Raw genomic sequence first — 15,737 nt, 5'->3', positions numbered from 1 at the left:
CTGGCCCTGGGGTCTTCCCTCCAAATCTACAAAACAACTGGGTCTTCTCCTTGCAAACCTGAATCTGACAAGGAATACATTTTCTATAGTATAAAGGCTTCAGTCTTCTTCCTGTCACTCTCTCTGGATTCTCTCTCTGCTTTCCTCTCCTTGCTCAGGCCAGTGGAATAAATGGGAGCCTGGCATCTACCCCCACCCAACCCAGAGAATGCAATACTATTTCTTGGCTTGGAGGAATGTTTTTATTTACTTGCTTCTACTTTTTACTGTGGGGTAATTTGTCACTTTAATTATGTGTATCATGTTCTTCTGGTCTCTAAATCTACCATGTATCTATTTTCCTTAAACTTCAGACCTACCTTGTAAATGCTTTTTCTAACTCTAGGCCTGTTACCTGTGTCTCTAAACTTGGGACAATCATGGGTCCAATTCTATTTCTACATTAAGATGTCTTATCTAAATTTCTTGGTCTCTCCTTTGGTATTTTCACTCTGTTATTCTTTCTTAGTTTCCCACTATTTTCCCTCTTAATTGTCTTCCATGGGGAAACATAAGGTGGATACAATGTTTGTTTCTCCTATGTCTCCCTGCACAAGCTTCTACACTCTATTCTCCATGTGCTGTGCCTCCACTCCGGTCTTTTCTTGAAAGCCTCAGTCTCTCTTAAAAGGGCTTTATGAACTACCCTCCATAGGTTTGTGTCTGTATATTAGTCTTTCCCTACAAACCCCAATTTTTATTAAATTATAAACTATACAGTGTTTTCCACATGAGAGCATGTTTCCTAGTTCTCACATATTAATGATGCTGCTCTAGCCTTCTTCTTAGATGCCAATATCCCTTAAATAGCCCAAATTTGTGATTTCTCCTTAAATAAGCTTAATAATTCATAATTTATCTGGCTTGACTATTTTTATCAATTCTTTTCCAAAAATAGAACAGGTTCTCAAATTTGTGTTCATAAAGTTGTGGGACCCTCCAAAACCCCTGAAAACATGCATCATTCTTACATTTGAAATCCACTTTGCATTACTTTAGCAAATAAGCTCTTTGGTAGTCAAAGTGTCCTAACAGCATTTCTCAGTCTGTTGCATGGTGCTGTGTATGCTGAACTCATGAGGAAGGTTATCATAACCGTGGGAATGCATGTGAGTGAAAACTTCCAGGCGAGATGGGAGTGAAGACTGAGAGAGGGATGGTTACTACAACCCAGTAAGGCACACTTCTTAATGACTGATCCTCAACACTCTCTCCTCCCCAAGGACTCTTGGGAGAAAAGTGGCCTTAAACCATAGCCACTAATACTGGCCAATATGTGTAATATTCACACACACACACACCACCACCACCACCACCATTACTATCCCATGTTAGGGATCTACTTCATGACATGGTCATAGCTGCACAAGTTATTTATGATAGTCAGCCAATTAAAGAACAAGCAATGAGATCAATGTAATAAGGAATTCCTTTCTTCATGGTTTCAATAATTCATTAATGTACATTCTGTTTAAGTAAAGCACAAGACCATGACAAGATTTATACAATTTGAATCCTCATATAATCTCATAAAATATTCTTCCTCAATAAGTATCATTATACTCATCATCCTATGGGTGACCAGTGAGACTGAGTCCAAATTCAGGTTCATGGATTGGTCATGACCCTATGTGTAATTTTCTTCTAAAACTCTTTATCAATCATTGTCATTCTGATACAAGATTTGACTTGTCTAAGTAATTCATGTTAAACCACTCATATGATATATAACTATCATTGAGAACAAATGAATCTCACTTGCGTGGGGATGCAGAAAACAAATTGGGATTAAAAAATAATGCTATGATGTCTTCAGTCTCTATAGTAACCTTAGTTTAAATTGTAAGGAAAGATATATATTCAAGAATTGATTTTACGGGCTGGAGAGATGGCTTAGCGGTTAAGCACTTGCCTGTGAAGCCTAAGGACCCCGGTTCGAGGCTCGGTTCCCCAGGTCCCACGTTAGCCAGATGCACAAGGGGGCGCACGCGTCTGGAGTTCGTTTGCAGAGGCTGGAAGCCCTGGCGCGCCCATTCTCTCTCTCTCCCTCTATCTGTCTTTCTCTCTGTGTCTGTCACTCTCAAATAAATAAATAAATAAATAAAAATTTAAAAAAAAAAAAGAATTGATTTTACATGTGACCTTGTGAAGAGAATTTCTATCTGGTTGTAGCAAAATAATGTAGCACTTGGGGACAAAAATGCAGCCCAGTAACCCAGCACTGGAGGCCTGGATTGAAAAGACTTCCACAGCCACCATGAATTTCCCTTGGCTGCTTTGGTAGACAGGGAGGAAGGTGACCCACACACTGCAGAACACCAGCATGCTGAAGGTCAGGAACTTGGCTTCATTGAAGGTGTCAGGCAGGTTCCTGGCCAAGAAAGCCACAGTGAAGCTCACTATGGCCAGAGAGCCCAGGTATCCCAGGACACAGTAGAAGGCAGTGACTGAGTCCTTGTTGCAGATGATGATGAGGTGTTCATATTTAGATTGTGCATCAGTGTCAATAAAGAGAGGAGACGTTCTGAGCCACACTGCACAGAGAGTAATTTGGACCAGGGTGCAGGTGGGAATGATGAAGTTAGGTGCTCCTGATACCAATAGCCCCCTCATCCTTCTTCCTGGGGTGGTGACCTTGAAGGCCAGGACCACAGTAACTGTTTTGGCCAAGACAGTGGAAACAGCCACAGTGAAGAGAACTCCAAATGTGATCTCCTGCCGGATGCAGGTAACAGTGTTGGAACGTCCAATGAAGAGTGAGGAGCAGAGATAACAGCAGTTGAGGGAGATGAGCAAGATGTAGCTGAGGGTGCGGTTATTGGCCCTCACGATGGGAGTGTCTTGGTGCTTCCAAAACACCCCAAGAACAAGAACTGTGAGTACCAGGCAGGCAAGTGTCATCCCTAAGGGGTCTTCATAAGACAAGTAGCTCACAGATTTCTGCAGGCAGTGGGTTTGCTGTACATTGGTATACTGGTCACCTGGACACTTCACACACTGCTCCATGTCTAAGGTAGAGAGCAAAGACTTATCAGTACAGCTCCATTTTTCATGTGTTACTGATGTCTCACAAAAGGGTGTCCAGCATGTTCCTTCTGTGTTAGCATTGACAAAAAATCAGTGGATTATCCTGAAGACATCTCACATGCATTGAGAAGGACACGTTGGAACCATTATTACTTTCACTTATATCACATATACAAAATAGTTCATTTATCTTAATATTACTTGTGTCAACACAGTCAGAGTCATAGTAAAAGTCTTAATTGCTTGGTGTGGTGCCTCACACCTCACACTCACTTGGAATGCAGAGGTTGGGAGACTACTGAGAGCTCGAAATCAGCCTTCAGTTACAGAGTGAGTTCCATGTCAGTCTGGGTTAGAGTGAACTCTTGCCTCAGAGAAAACTTGAAAAAACTTAAACAGGGTAATTCAGAAATTGTAAATGTAATATATGTAATTATTCAAACTGTGCATTCCAACTTAGTGTGGAAACTAGTACATTCTACTGTCTGACTCTAGGTGGAGCTCTGTGTTGGCTATTCACCGTGGGGAAATTCAAATCTTCCACCATTATCTTTTTAAGCGATAGTAATTTTTGACTAAAAGTGGACACCAGTGTATAAGTATCACCAAAACTGTACACCATCACCTTGGAGGAGGGTTTTGCAAATTAATTTTGAGAGGACATGGATAGCATCTATGCATTTTATTGAATTTTACCTCCATAATCTTTTGCCTTAGTAATTTATTCAAGACCTATTGAGAAAGTAGGATGAGAAACACCAGTAAACAAATTACCAAGGAATAGATGACATGTAGTGAGAAAAGGAAGAAGTCAGTACTCCTAGCTGTAAGATAAAGTTTTGTTATGATATATGTTAATATTTAATTTTAAATACATTTTTCTTTAGATAAATTTGAAGAATATCTTTTTATATTGAACATGCACAATGATGAAGATACCTTTATTTCTTTTCAGTGTGTGCATGTTTGTGTATTTGTGGTGTGTGTGTGTGTGTGCATGCACATGCATGTACAAAGACCTTTGTGCTTTACATGTTTCTTTCTGGGTGTGCATGGACCTGTGTGAGTGGGAATTTGGAGACTAGAGTTCAGCACTGGGTAGTCTTTTCTATTGTTGTCCTCCTTATTCTTGAGACAGGTGTGATTACTTTATCTGGAGCTCAAGAATTGGTCTAGACTCAGTCATCTACATCATCACCACCCACTGTCAGGCCTGCCAACAGATAAATGCCTCCTCTGGTAAGGTACCACCAATGGAGGCCAGAGATCAGGGAACATAGCCAGGTAGATAATGGAAAGTTGATTTCACTGAGGTAAAGCCAGATCAGTGTGAATATAAATGTTTACTTGTTTATAATGATACATTTTCAGGATGGGTGGAAGCTTTCCCAACCCAGTCTGAGACAGCTCAAATAGTGACTAGGGAATTGTTAGAGGAGATAATTCCCTCCAGATTAGACCAGATAATGGGCCTGCCTTTGTGTCAAATCACTAGGGAATTGACCAAGACATTGGGGATTAATTGGAAATTACATTGTGCTTATCTTCCCCAAAGTTCAGGACAGGTAGAAAGGATGGATCAGACCTTGAAGGAGACATTAACTAAATTTATCCTAGAGACTGATGAAGGATGGTTGGGACTCCTTCAGGACCAGGTGTACCCCTTATGTAAAAGGAACTACTCCATTTAGAATTATGTATAGAACCCCTCCCCACTCTTCCTGCCCCAGATGGGTCTTCAACAGATAACTAACTTTATTAATGGAAGGCTTCTTTCTATCCAAATCTTATGAAGAGTCCAGGAGTCCATTGTTCCAGTAATCAAGGCTGTATTTCAGAAGCACTCTGTTTGCCCCCATCCCTTTCAGTTTGGTGACAGAGTTTAGATCAAGAGACACCATATTGGAACATTGGTAGGGCCCCCACCAGGTCATCCTAACCACTCCAACAGTTGTGAAAGTAGAGGGGAAAAAATAGAAGAGGCTTAGGCTTATTTTTTTTATGAAACAAGGGGGCCTATGTGTGGCTCTAGATAAAACTTATTGCTTTTAAACCAATCAGTTAGGAATTAATCCAAAATACAATGGCTTTAGTTAGAGAAAAATATCAAAGAAAAAGAACTTCAGAGACAAGACACTAGTAATTGGTTTCAGTCTATGTTTCGTTGGTCTCCATGGCTAACTTCCCTTATCTCTTCTATTGCTGGCCCCCTGATACTACTGCTCTTAGGCCTTACCATAGGACCCTGCATTATTAATGCTCTAAGTAGATATGTAAAGAATAGAATAAATTCCTTTAAACTCATGGTATTGTGGACACAATACACCCCCTTAGATGAAAATGCCCTAGACACTGTTCTTCACGAGTCAAGGATTTAAGTTAGTGTCATATCAGAGGGGGAAATGGAGAATGGAATGTGAAAGGAATGGGATGATCCCTCTGTGCAATGCAGGTTTTTACTTTTACCTAAGAAATTGGATGATCCCTCTGTGCAGTGTACCATGACCTCCCTGTATCTCTTTGTTTCTGAATATCTTTGTGATTACATAGCATAGAATGTTTCTTGCCTCACTTCCTGCTATGTGATGTATATAACCTTGTAACTTCTTGTAATAGTTCTCCCTTGTTTAACAGAATGTGATTTTGTGACTTAACTCATGATCTTTCTTTTTTAAACTATAAACATCATGTGGTTACTTCCAATAAAAACTGACACACCTAACAGATCAAGGCTGCATCTTGAGATCTTGAGCTCTTGGATGAAGCTTTCTTCTTTTTTCTTTTTACCTAATAAAACTTTGATACACACACAAACACACAAACCAAACAAACAAAAATGGGTTGAAATAATAAGCTATTTTTTTCAGTAATTCAATAATATGTCCTTTTAAAAGTGTATAAAATTATATAGGTGTAATCTACAAGGTCTATATGAATGACATTTAAAATGGAGACCTTCCATTTTTGTTTTTTTCTATCAAATTTTTAGTGTTCTGTATCAGAGTCATGATGTAGTTTTAAATGAATCTCATATGCTTTTGTATTCTTACACATTGTTTGCTATTTATAAAAGAAGCTCCTGCAAAATGCTTATTGGAAAAAGAAATTCAGAATTTTCAAGAAATGGACAGATCCTACTTTTAAAAAAGATTCTGAAGGGCTGGAGAAATGGCTTAGCGGTTAAGCGCTTGCCTGTGAAGCCTAAGGACCCCGGTTCGAGGCTCGGTTCCCCATGTCCCACGTTAGCCAGATGCACAAGGGGGCGCACGCATCTGGAGTTCGTTTGCAGAGGCTGGAAGCCCTGGCGCGCCCATTCTCTCTCTCCCTCTATCTGTCTTTCTCTCTGTGTCTGTCGCTCTCAAATAAATAAATAAAAAAAATTAAAAAAAAAAGATTCTGAAATATACACAGCAGTATGTCAGACAATTTCAACTTCTGCCATTCCTGTTTTTCACTTTTAGATTAAACCATGGCAAAAGTTCTAATTTCTACAGAATTTCCAAATCTAAAAAGTAAAAAAATAAAATAACTTCTCACTCTGTAGCAAATCCAGGGCTTGTACATTTCATATTATTTCTGTACAAGTCTCAAGAGTAAAATAATGCATACTTAAGGGAAATCTTATATAGACTTTCACACAGAAGTACATAGGAATTTTTTTTTTACAACAATGAGTTGAGTAATAGGGTGTGTATATTTTAAGGGGCAATATTGATACATAAATTCAGTGATTAGTAAGACAGAAGAGATTCTTTTCTTTTCTTTTTTCATTTGGTTTTTTGAAGTATGGTTTTATTGTAGGTCAGACTGACCTGGAATTCTCTATGTAATCTCAGGGTGGCCTCCAACACACAGAGATCCTCCTACCTCTGCTCCCAAGTGCTGGGATTATAGCCATGTGCCACCAGGCCTGGCTGATATTTTTCCCTAGAGTTTCTTTCCAGGACCCTTGAAATCCTCCTGTGTGTTATAGAAGAAAATAAATCTGAGGCACTTTTTTCTTTCTCGCATGCAGTTACCTGTCTCATTGGAAATATCATTTTTTGGGCACCAATAGCAATAGAAGCAGCAGGCTGCTTGTCCCTCCTTACGGGATTTCTTGAACCCAGGACGGCACGGCACACTGCACAGTGAAGGCAGCTAGGATAACTGGGCACCTGAAAGTTAGAAGCAGGAATCTCTTTGGGCCTATCCTTCTAGTTTCTACTTTGCTAGAGATCAAAACATGATCTGATTTCTCATCTCTTCCTTAGGTCTGTTTTTCCACACAAAGCCTGGACCCCTACTTGGAGTTTCTCCTGGGATTTAAATCTAGTCCTATCATTGTAGTTCCTGAAGTTCAGCCCCTGAAACATGGTGTCATGACACGCCTCTTCCTGAGACAGCCCCTACCCCAGACCACTTACTGACTCTCTGGCTCACCTTAGCCAGAAGTTAGGGCCTACCACTTTAATGTCTTAAACAGATGTATGTGAGGGGACAAACCTCTTTTTCTTGGTAATCCATTCAATACTTATGTTGAATTTCTCCTTGCGTTGGCCTGGCTGGGCTGAGCTCAGGCGGGTCCCCCTAACACCTACTTTCCACATGGACTCTTTACCCCCTCCTGCTCTCCACATGGCAAGAGCTCTTTGTACTTTCCTTTCATTCATTTCTGTGTTTTCTTCAGGGCGATCATTTGAGCTTTCAAGCTATGTGAGTGTAGTCATTTTCCTTCTGTTGTTTCTGTACTTCTTTAAATAAATATAATAATTTAGTAATTATTATTCTCAGTTTTATTTTATTCAATACTTTGGTTAAAAGTCGACATGCAACCAGGGTGTGGGGTTCAAGGACTTTTCTGGACCTGTAACACCTCATTTTGGAGGTGGAGTTAGGAGGATGACTGTGAGACCCAGGCCAGCCTAGGATTACAGAGTGAATTCCAGATCAGTCTGGTCTAGAGTGAGACCCTGCTTTGAATAAACAAACAACCCCTTGTTCTTGTTACTTCAGGAGCATGGTTTCATGAGCTCTTCATTTACACTTTATACTGTAAAGTCTGTGTTTATATTTCAAGTAAAGAAAGAGTTGTCAGCCCTGGTAGTGTATGCCTTTAATCCCGTGATTTGGAAGGCAGAGGAAGGAGGATCATAATGTGTTGTGGCCACCCTGAGACAACATAGTGAATTCCAGGTCAACACCACCAAATTTAAGCATTATCTTGAGGTCACCTTTCTCTTAAATCATTGAAGTTCACTAAAAGATTCCTTGCTTTCTAGTAACTTTATTCATTTATTTATTTTTAATTTTAGGGCAGTGTTTCTCACTAGCCAAGTGTGAACTAGAACTCATCCTTTGTAGCCTAGCCTTGCCTCAAACCCACAGTAATCTTTCTTAGTGTCCCTAGTGTTGAGATTATAGGTGCATGTTAGCAAACCTTACTCATAGTCTTCTTCATGATGTATAGACACATAGAGTTTTACTTGCTTGGACATGACAAAGTACAGAAAGCCATGCAAATGAAACAAAGAATCCTAGACAAACAGGCATGAGCATGTTTTGACAACATTGAGGATGTCACATTTGTTGAAAGTACATACCACTGATTTTAAGACACTTTACCTGAGTGCATGAAACATATTTCATAAACTCATTTCCTATCCTCTGAGAATCTACTTGTTGAAGAATCATTTCATGGAGGTCATGGGCCACAGCATACACAGCATTGTAGATGTTGTAAAACTCTTCATCCATGTCTATGTCAAAGCTGTGCTTTGAAAACCACTCCAGTGAAGGGTTGGAAGAATAGTTGTTCAGTGTTTCATAGAATGAAGAGAGAGAGAACAATTAAATCCCATCCACCTTGATCTTACAGAATTAATGTTTTCTGTATATTTGGAAAAGTTCATTGTCTGGATAAAAGTTTTTAAACTAGAAATCTCACCATGGTGGTGTACGAAAGTGAAAGACCAACGGAATGGATAAGGGATGAAGTTTCCTTCACATGGGAGGAGATCCCACTGTGAGGTGGTGACCCAGATTCTCCATATTCCTAAACATTCCCATTTTCTAAAGCTCATTTCCATAATAGGGTTAATGTTACCATAAATGACAACAGCACTTGCTGATGATGTGAAGATTGGATAACACAAATTTATAAGAGCTGTCAATAATATATCTGTGTTTACAGGGATCATATTCACATATGCTAAACAGATACCATATCTCTGCATTTCTACTCTCAAGTTAGAGAGAAATTGAAAGCCTTGGTCATCATCTGAGATGAACAGCTCCACCCATGTCCAGATGAAATGAAGCATCAAGGAAACCATGGCAAGGGGCAGGTTTGTATCCTTGGGGGCCACCTGATAAAGATAAGGAAACTTCTCCCGGTCACTTAGTGTAGGATGAAATCTAAAGAAAGTAGAACATTGGAATTTACAAAAGGAGAAGGATTTTGTCAGGTACAAGGTAACTTTCAACTGACCTTTTAAAGCAGCAGAAAATGGAAGAAAATCTTGTTCATGCTATTACAACAGTCATATCTGATTTCCCAGAACCTGATAGGAAATTGCTGACCAGTGCATCCTCTAGAGAATCTCATTTTCTCTTACCCTGTTCTTCTTTTCTATTTCAAGCAAGTAATGGTTAATTATCCACCAAATCTGAGTGTTTTCCAGTTCAGTTAAAATCATGATCAACATAGGCATAAGCCACTTGTCCATTTACTAGAAAATGCAACTAAGAGACTGAGTTTCAATTCCCTCTATAGACTCAGACTCACCTGTGGCCTTACATAGAGTTGCATGAGTGGTCCTAGTCTGGCAGATCCTGCCCATGAGGGTCCTATAAGTGCTATCTGACATACTTTCTGTTCACACATATAGTTCGGAGCATCATTCATGAGATTTGCAAATTCATCTTCAATACCAAATACTGAAAAACTCCGACAAATCTTAGAAATGGAATGCAATTGCAATGACATATTGTGAAGTAGCTTGGAGTTATGGTTAATATCTTCCAAGGCAAAAATCAATGCCAGCACATGCTGGAACCTTCTGATTGGCAATCTGAAAGGGGAGCACAAACATCATCATGAATGACGTGTCATTCATAGGCTTCATATGAAGCACACTGAACACTATGTACCAAATGACATTCTCCCTGAACTTCTCTTGTTGATCATGTTCCTTCTATTATGAGGAATGGGGGGACATGACATCTTTAGAAGCTAGTATTTGAAAACTCATAAGAGTAAAACAATTGTAAATAAGTTTATTCTCATTGTTGTGGTGGTGTGAATGTGAAATGTTCTCTGTACTCCATGTGTTTATGGTTAAGTCTTATACTCAATGCCTAGCTAGTGAAACCATTGGCAGGTGGAGCTTTGGTGGAGGAGGTGTATCACCATGGGTGGGTCTGGCTTGACATTACATGCTAGCTTACTCTTGCTGCTTCTTCCAGCTGAGGTTGAAAGATGAGAGTTCATGCTGTCTATTCTTGGTATGTGCCCACACTGTTATGAAATTTCCCCTTATAATTTCTATTAAGGTGCAGGGAGCTGAAATAAACTCTTTACTCTCCTAGTCTGCTTCCTTTCAGGCATTTTGTTCCAGCAAGGAGAAGTTAACTGCTACTAAAATTGGTAATGAGAATTGGAGTGATTGGTGCAACAATCCTGACTACCTGGTTCTTGCCTTTTAGAACTGGTTAGCTGGACGAAGATTGAAGAATATGGAACTTGGACTAGAGAATGCTAGAAGTATTGCTTGGTAGACTATTCTAGTAAGTGTTTGAAAAACCTAAATGCAGATTGAGGTGTGAACTGGGAAGGTTTGCCATTTGAGGTTTCAGAGTGAAAAGAGAATGTTTTCAGGAAATCAGCTAGAAGCAGTTTGTGTGATATTATAGTAGAGAGGCTGGCTGAAGTCTACACATGTGCAAGAAATTTGAGCAACATTGAATTTAAGAGTAATGGACAATTGTTTGATGGAGGAAATTACAGAGTAGAAGGATATGAAGGATATAGAGTTTGTCATAGATGATTGTGTGGGCTGTTTTAGGCTGCTTTAGCTGAAATATTTTTAAAAGGTTAACATCATTGAGGATATGCAAGTTATTCTCCTCTTGACAGTAGGAGAAGTGCTGGTTCATTTCAAAGGAAGAATGGAAGGAAGAATCCTGAAGGACATGGATGTTCTTCAAAATCATATTGGATTGACAACTTTGTTGGTATTCCTCAATTTGTAGTGGTTTTGGAAGCATGAGGATGCCAGAAGTTTGGTATATTATTTTATACCATTATTTCAGAAGTCATAGAGGGTAGAAAATATGAGGAAATATAAAGGACCCTGTAGGGAGACCCCTGAGCCCATGATATGGGTTCCAGTTGATACTACATAATTTTGAAGATGCCAGGCAACCACAAAGGAATCTTCTTGCTTAAGAAGACCCTGTCCTGGCTACAAGCAACAGAGATTGAGGGACAAAGATGCTGAAGTATTTTGGAGCCCTGAGGATTTCATCTTATGACTCAGATGACAGAGAGGAAAATTTAGATTTTAATGCCATATATACATATATATGCCAAATGTATATATTTGAAAGAGAAAGAGGGAGCAAGAGAGCAAGACAGAGAGAGAGGGGGGGGGGAGTGGGAGGGAGGGAAAGAGATAGAAAGGGCATGCCAGTACCTCCAGCCAATGCAAATGAATTCCAGATGCATGCATACCCTTGTGTATCTAGCTAAAATGGGTTCTGGGGAATCAAACTTGAGTCCTTTGGCTTTGTAGGCAAATTCCTGAACCTCTAATCCATCCCTACACAGTTCTATGCTTATTTATTTTAGCATTTTTTTTTTCATTTTAGAGAGAGAGAGAGAGAAGAGTCACACTAGAGCATCTGCCATAACAATCAAACTCTAGATGCTTTCGCCACCTAGTGGGCATATGCGACCTTGCACTTGCCTCACCTTTGTGCTTGTGGCATATGAGGGATGTGGAGAGCTGAACATGGGTCCTTAGGCTGTGAAGGCAAGGGCCTTAGCTGCTGAGCCATCTCTCCAGTCCATCTACGCTTATTTGTGATCTAGCATTGGTCCAGTTTTTACTTACTCTTCCCTCATTTTCTTTTCTTTCTTTTTTTTGTGAATGGGAATGTTTCCTTGGTGCCATGATGTGCTGAAAGCCTGAGTGCCTTTTGTTTTGATTTTACTGGGTTCACAGTTTAGATATGGTCTTGTGTCCATGATGAGACTTTGGACTTTTGAACAGTGTGGGCACCTGTAAAGACTATGAGGACTCTTAATGTTGGACTGAATGCATCTGGAGTCATGGGATGGCCATGAGTCTATGGGGCAAGTGGCCGAATGTGCTGATTTGAATGTGGAGTGGCCCTCATTGCCTCAAGTGTTTGTGATTCTGCCTAACGCTTAATAACCTGCTGGTGTGGCCATCAGGGGACAGTCTTGCCAGAGGAGGTGTGTGGCTTGGGTGGGCCATGGGATTTTATCATCAAGTCTCTCTTGCTTGTATTAGCTCCATTACTCGTGCTTCCTCCCAAGTGATGTGATATCTTGTTATCAATACTTAATATGATTCTCTACCATACTAAAACTTCATCTAACAACTTTGTGCCAAAATAAACCCTTTCCTTTCATTAGCTTGTTCCAGTTTGTGCTTTGTCCCAGCAATGAGATGGTAAAAGCTACTATTCTGATAATCACTTAGGAGATTATTACATCTTCACCATATGATGGTGTAGGGGATTCTTTATTGTTTTAATACTAAACATGAACATTGTTCTGAGCAGATAATTAGTTTGTCAATGGATTGATCCTAGAGTTATCATTCTTGAGAAACATGGCAAAATATTGGCATGCCAGCTACCATGTTGATGGTGTTTTCTTAATAGCGAACTACAGAAAAATCAGAACCGAATTAATGATTACTGTATAAAAATTTGTGACATGGGCTGGAGAGATGGCATAGTAGTTAAGCACTTGCCTGTGAAGTCTAAGGATTTTGGTTCAAGCTCAATTCCCTAGAACCCACGTTAGCCAGATGTACAAGGAGGTGCATTCGTCTAGAGTTCATTTGCACTGAATGTAGGCCCTGGTTTGCCCATGCTCTCTCTCTCTTTTTTTCTCTGTCTGTTGCTCTCAAATGAATTAATAAATAATTTTTAAATAAATTAATAATTTATAAATAATAATAATTTAATAAATTAAATTAATAAATTTTTAATAAATTACGATACCTTTAACTTTCCTCTGTAATATGTCCTGAACCTGGCAGATACAATAGAGATGACTTGTCTTGTGCTATACAGTTGGCATTTTTCCCCATGACCTACTGATGAATTTAAAATTTTCCCACTATCTGTTCCATATGTATAAAGCAGGTTTTCTAACCAAGAGTGAGACCAACAAGGGTCAAAAGGCATAAGCATAGTTATTTAAAACATTTTTGACAGGTGTACTTTCTCACATTATCCAGAGAATAGAGGCCTATCATCTCTAGAATGTAACACCTCTCTACTCATAGGCCTTTCACTAGGTTCTCAGAAGCAGGAATGAGCTCCCTTCCACAGGACAGACCTCAGATCCAGCCAGAGTGCATTTGTTTACCCCCATAGACTGTGTGCAACTACTACACTGGTGTGTACATCTTGCATTGGCTGGTTATTTTGTCTATGGTAGGATCTGCTTGTTCATGCTTTGGAGACCATTGTCACCACCATAGCTTGTGGGTTGCAGAGAAAACAGCTCACTGTGTGGGGCAACCCAGTTCTTCATATGGGATTTATGAGCAAAACTTACAGATTTGGAGTTAAGCTTTCTCCACACCCTACACTATATTTCAGCCCATACTACTCTTGCCCCTCTTACTAAGTATTATATCTTTTAATTAACTGACCAAGAGAATGCTTTCTATAGCACTCATTCATGACATCATTAGTTTTGTATATTTCCACCTTCCAAACATCCATTACCCAAATGTTTCTGAAGGTGTTAGCCCCCTGTATTCTGTCGTTCCACTTCTCTCTCTAGTATCCCCTCCATTCATCCCTCCCTCCTTCCCTGTTCTCCTGGTGTCACGAATTCCTTGCCAATAATTCTTATGGTTATTACAACTTATACACAACTCAATTGGTTCCATCTGAGGAGAGAATGGGTGGTTTTCTTTCTGAGCCTGTAACCTTGCTTAGTATGATTTTGTTCAAGGCCATGCATTTCTTGTAATTTTCACTGTTGAATTTTTCCTTACTGCTGAGTAGCATTCCATTGTGATCATGTAATACATTTTCATTATCCATTCATCTGCTGGAAGGTGTCAGAGATGGCAAGCATGCCACTTCAGGATAACAAGGTATTGTGTGCTGAAGAGCTGCATGACACAGTTCCAGCCCAGCTGTCTCTTCCTTGGAGTCCAGTGTGGCCCCTCTATAGAAACATCTTTGGCTCTCTGTGCTATAGATATCTATGTTTTTTTGTATAATGTTTGTCTTTTTCTGTCTTTCAGTTGGTGCACCAACATCTAAGTTTACTGTTCCATCAAAAATTGATGTTAGTGAGGTATTGGTCTATGTATCTGAGAGTATCTCAGAATTGGACAAACAAGATGGGTCAGAAATAATTGTTTTCCCTAAGGCCCTAAAGAACATCAGGCATGAAGTGCAGTACACTGAGGATGAAACAGTGAACCTCCTGGAACAATGTTAAAATTGTTCTATGACTAATTTTTCTGAATGGTGGCAATTGCAGCAAACTATGACTCTTTACCAAGAATCCTTACAGGAAAAACAACCAAGGTCAGAAAGAGTTCAATTGGGGGGACCAAATCTAAGTATTGGAGAGACATAAAAAGGAAAATGTTTGAGGGATAAATAGGTTTATTGGGTCAATGGTGGGAACCCCCATTTTTTGGTTGTTCTATCTCTCACCTTTAATATAGTAATTGAAAGTAGGAGATCAGGAAATTGCAAGTGCTTGACCGCACATACTTGGGGGAAGTGTGAAAATAGTTCATCATTATAGGGGCCTGATGACTATACTTGTGGTAAATAATTTATGGGATTGTTTGATGTAAAGAAATAGCAAAGAATTTCTATGAGTTCTGTGGAACTGTACCTTTCTTGAAGTTTGCTCTTGCATGACATTATCAGAAAATAAGAGACTGATGCTAAGAGCTGTGGCAGCAGAGAAAAAGAGAAAGAAATAAAAAGAGAGAAAATAAGGGAAAAGCAGAGAAAAAGAGAAGCAGAAAAAAAGAGACAGAGAAACTCAGCTGCCTTCAACATTAGCCTGTCAGCTTGTACCAGAATTTGACTTCAAGTCGTTATTGTGCCACTCACTTTCACACCTGTTTTTGGGGACCTTCCTTCAAACCAGGGCTGAACCCCTACAGGTAGGTATCTGTGAAGATTCCAATTCTTAGCGATTATGAAAACAGCAACAAAATATATTGCTCAGCAAGTATCGCTGTGGTGAAGAGCACAGTCTTTAGGGTATGTACACAGGAGTGGTATCCCTGGATCAAATGGTGGATATATTTTCAGACTTTTTTTGTTTATTTTTATGTATTTATTTGACAGTGACAGACAGACATAGAGAGAAAGAGGGAGGGGGAGGGAGGGAGAGATGGGAGCACTAGGGCCTCCAGCCACTGAAAACAAACTCCAGATGCATT

General features: G+C 39.6%; 1 protein-coding gene across 1 annotated transcript in view; it reads right to left on the bottom strand.

Annotated features, from left to right (window-relative positions):
• Positions 1–2,160: 2,160 nt before the first annotated feature.
• LOC123455057 (vomeronasal type-2 receptor 116-like) overlaps positions 2,161–15,737 on the bottom strand; it is a gene marked incomplete at its 3' end in the record, with an annotated part of 32,112 nt that continues 18,535 nt past the window's right edge. The window contains exons 3-7 of the mRNA XM_045134743.1: positions 9,831–10,118; positions 9,237–9,474; positions 8,671–8,832; positions 7,086–7,206; positions 2,161–3,047 (exon numbers count right to left, since the gene is read on the bottom strand). Coding sequence (XP_044990678.1) covers positions 2,161–3,047; positions 7,086–7,206; positions 8,671–8,832; positions 9,237–9,474; positions 9,831–10,118 — 1,696 coding nt within the window. The remainder of the gene's footprint in view (positions 3,048–7,085; positions 7,207–8,670; positions 8,833–9,236; positions 9,475–9,830; positions 10,119–15,737) is intronic.

This window comes from Jaculus jaculus, chromosome 15, assembly GCF_020740685.1.
Source record: "Jaculus jaculus isolate mJacJac1 chromosome 15, mJacJac1.mat.Y.cur, whole genome shotgun sequence".
NCBI classification, from domain to species: domain Eukaryota; kingdom Metazoa; phylum Chordata; class Mammalia; order Rodentia; family Dipodidae; genus Jaculus; species Jaculus jaculus.
Note: the sequence above shows the minus strand (reverse complement) of the source record. Positions and strands in the feature narration are given on the sequence as shown.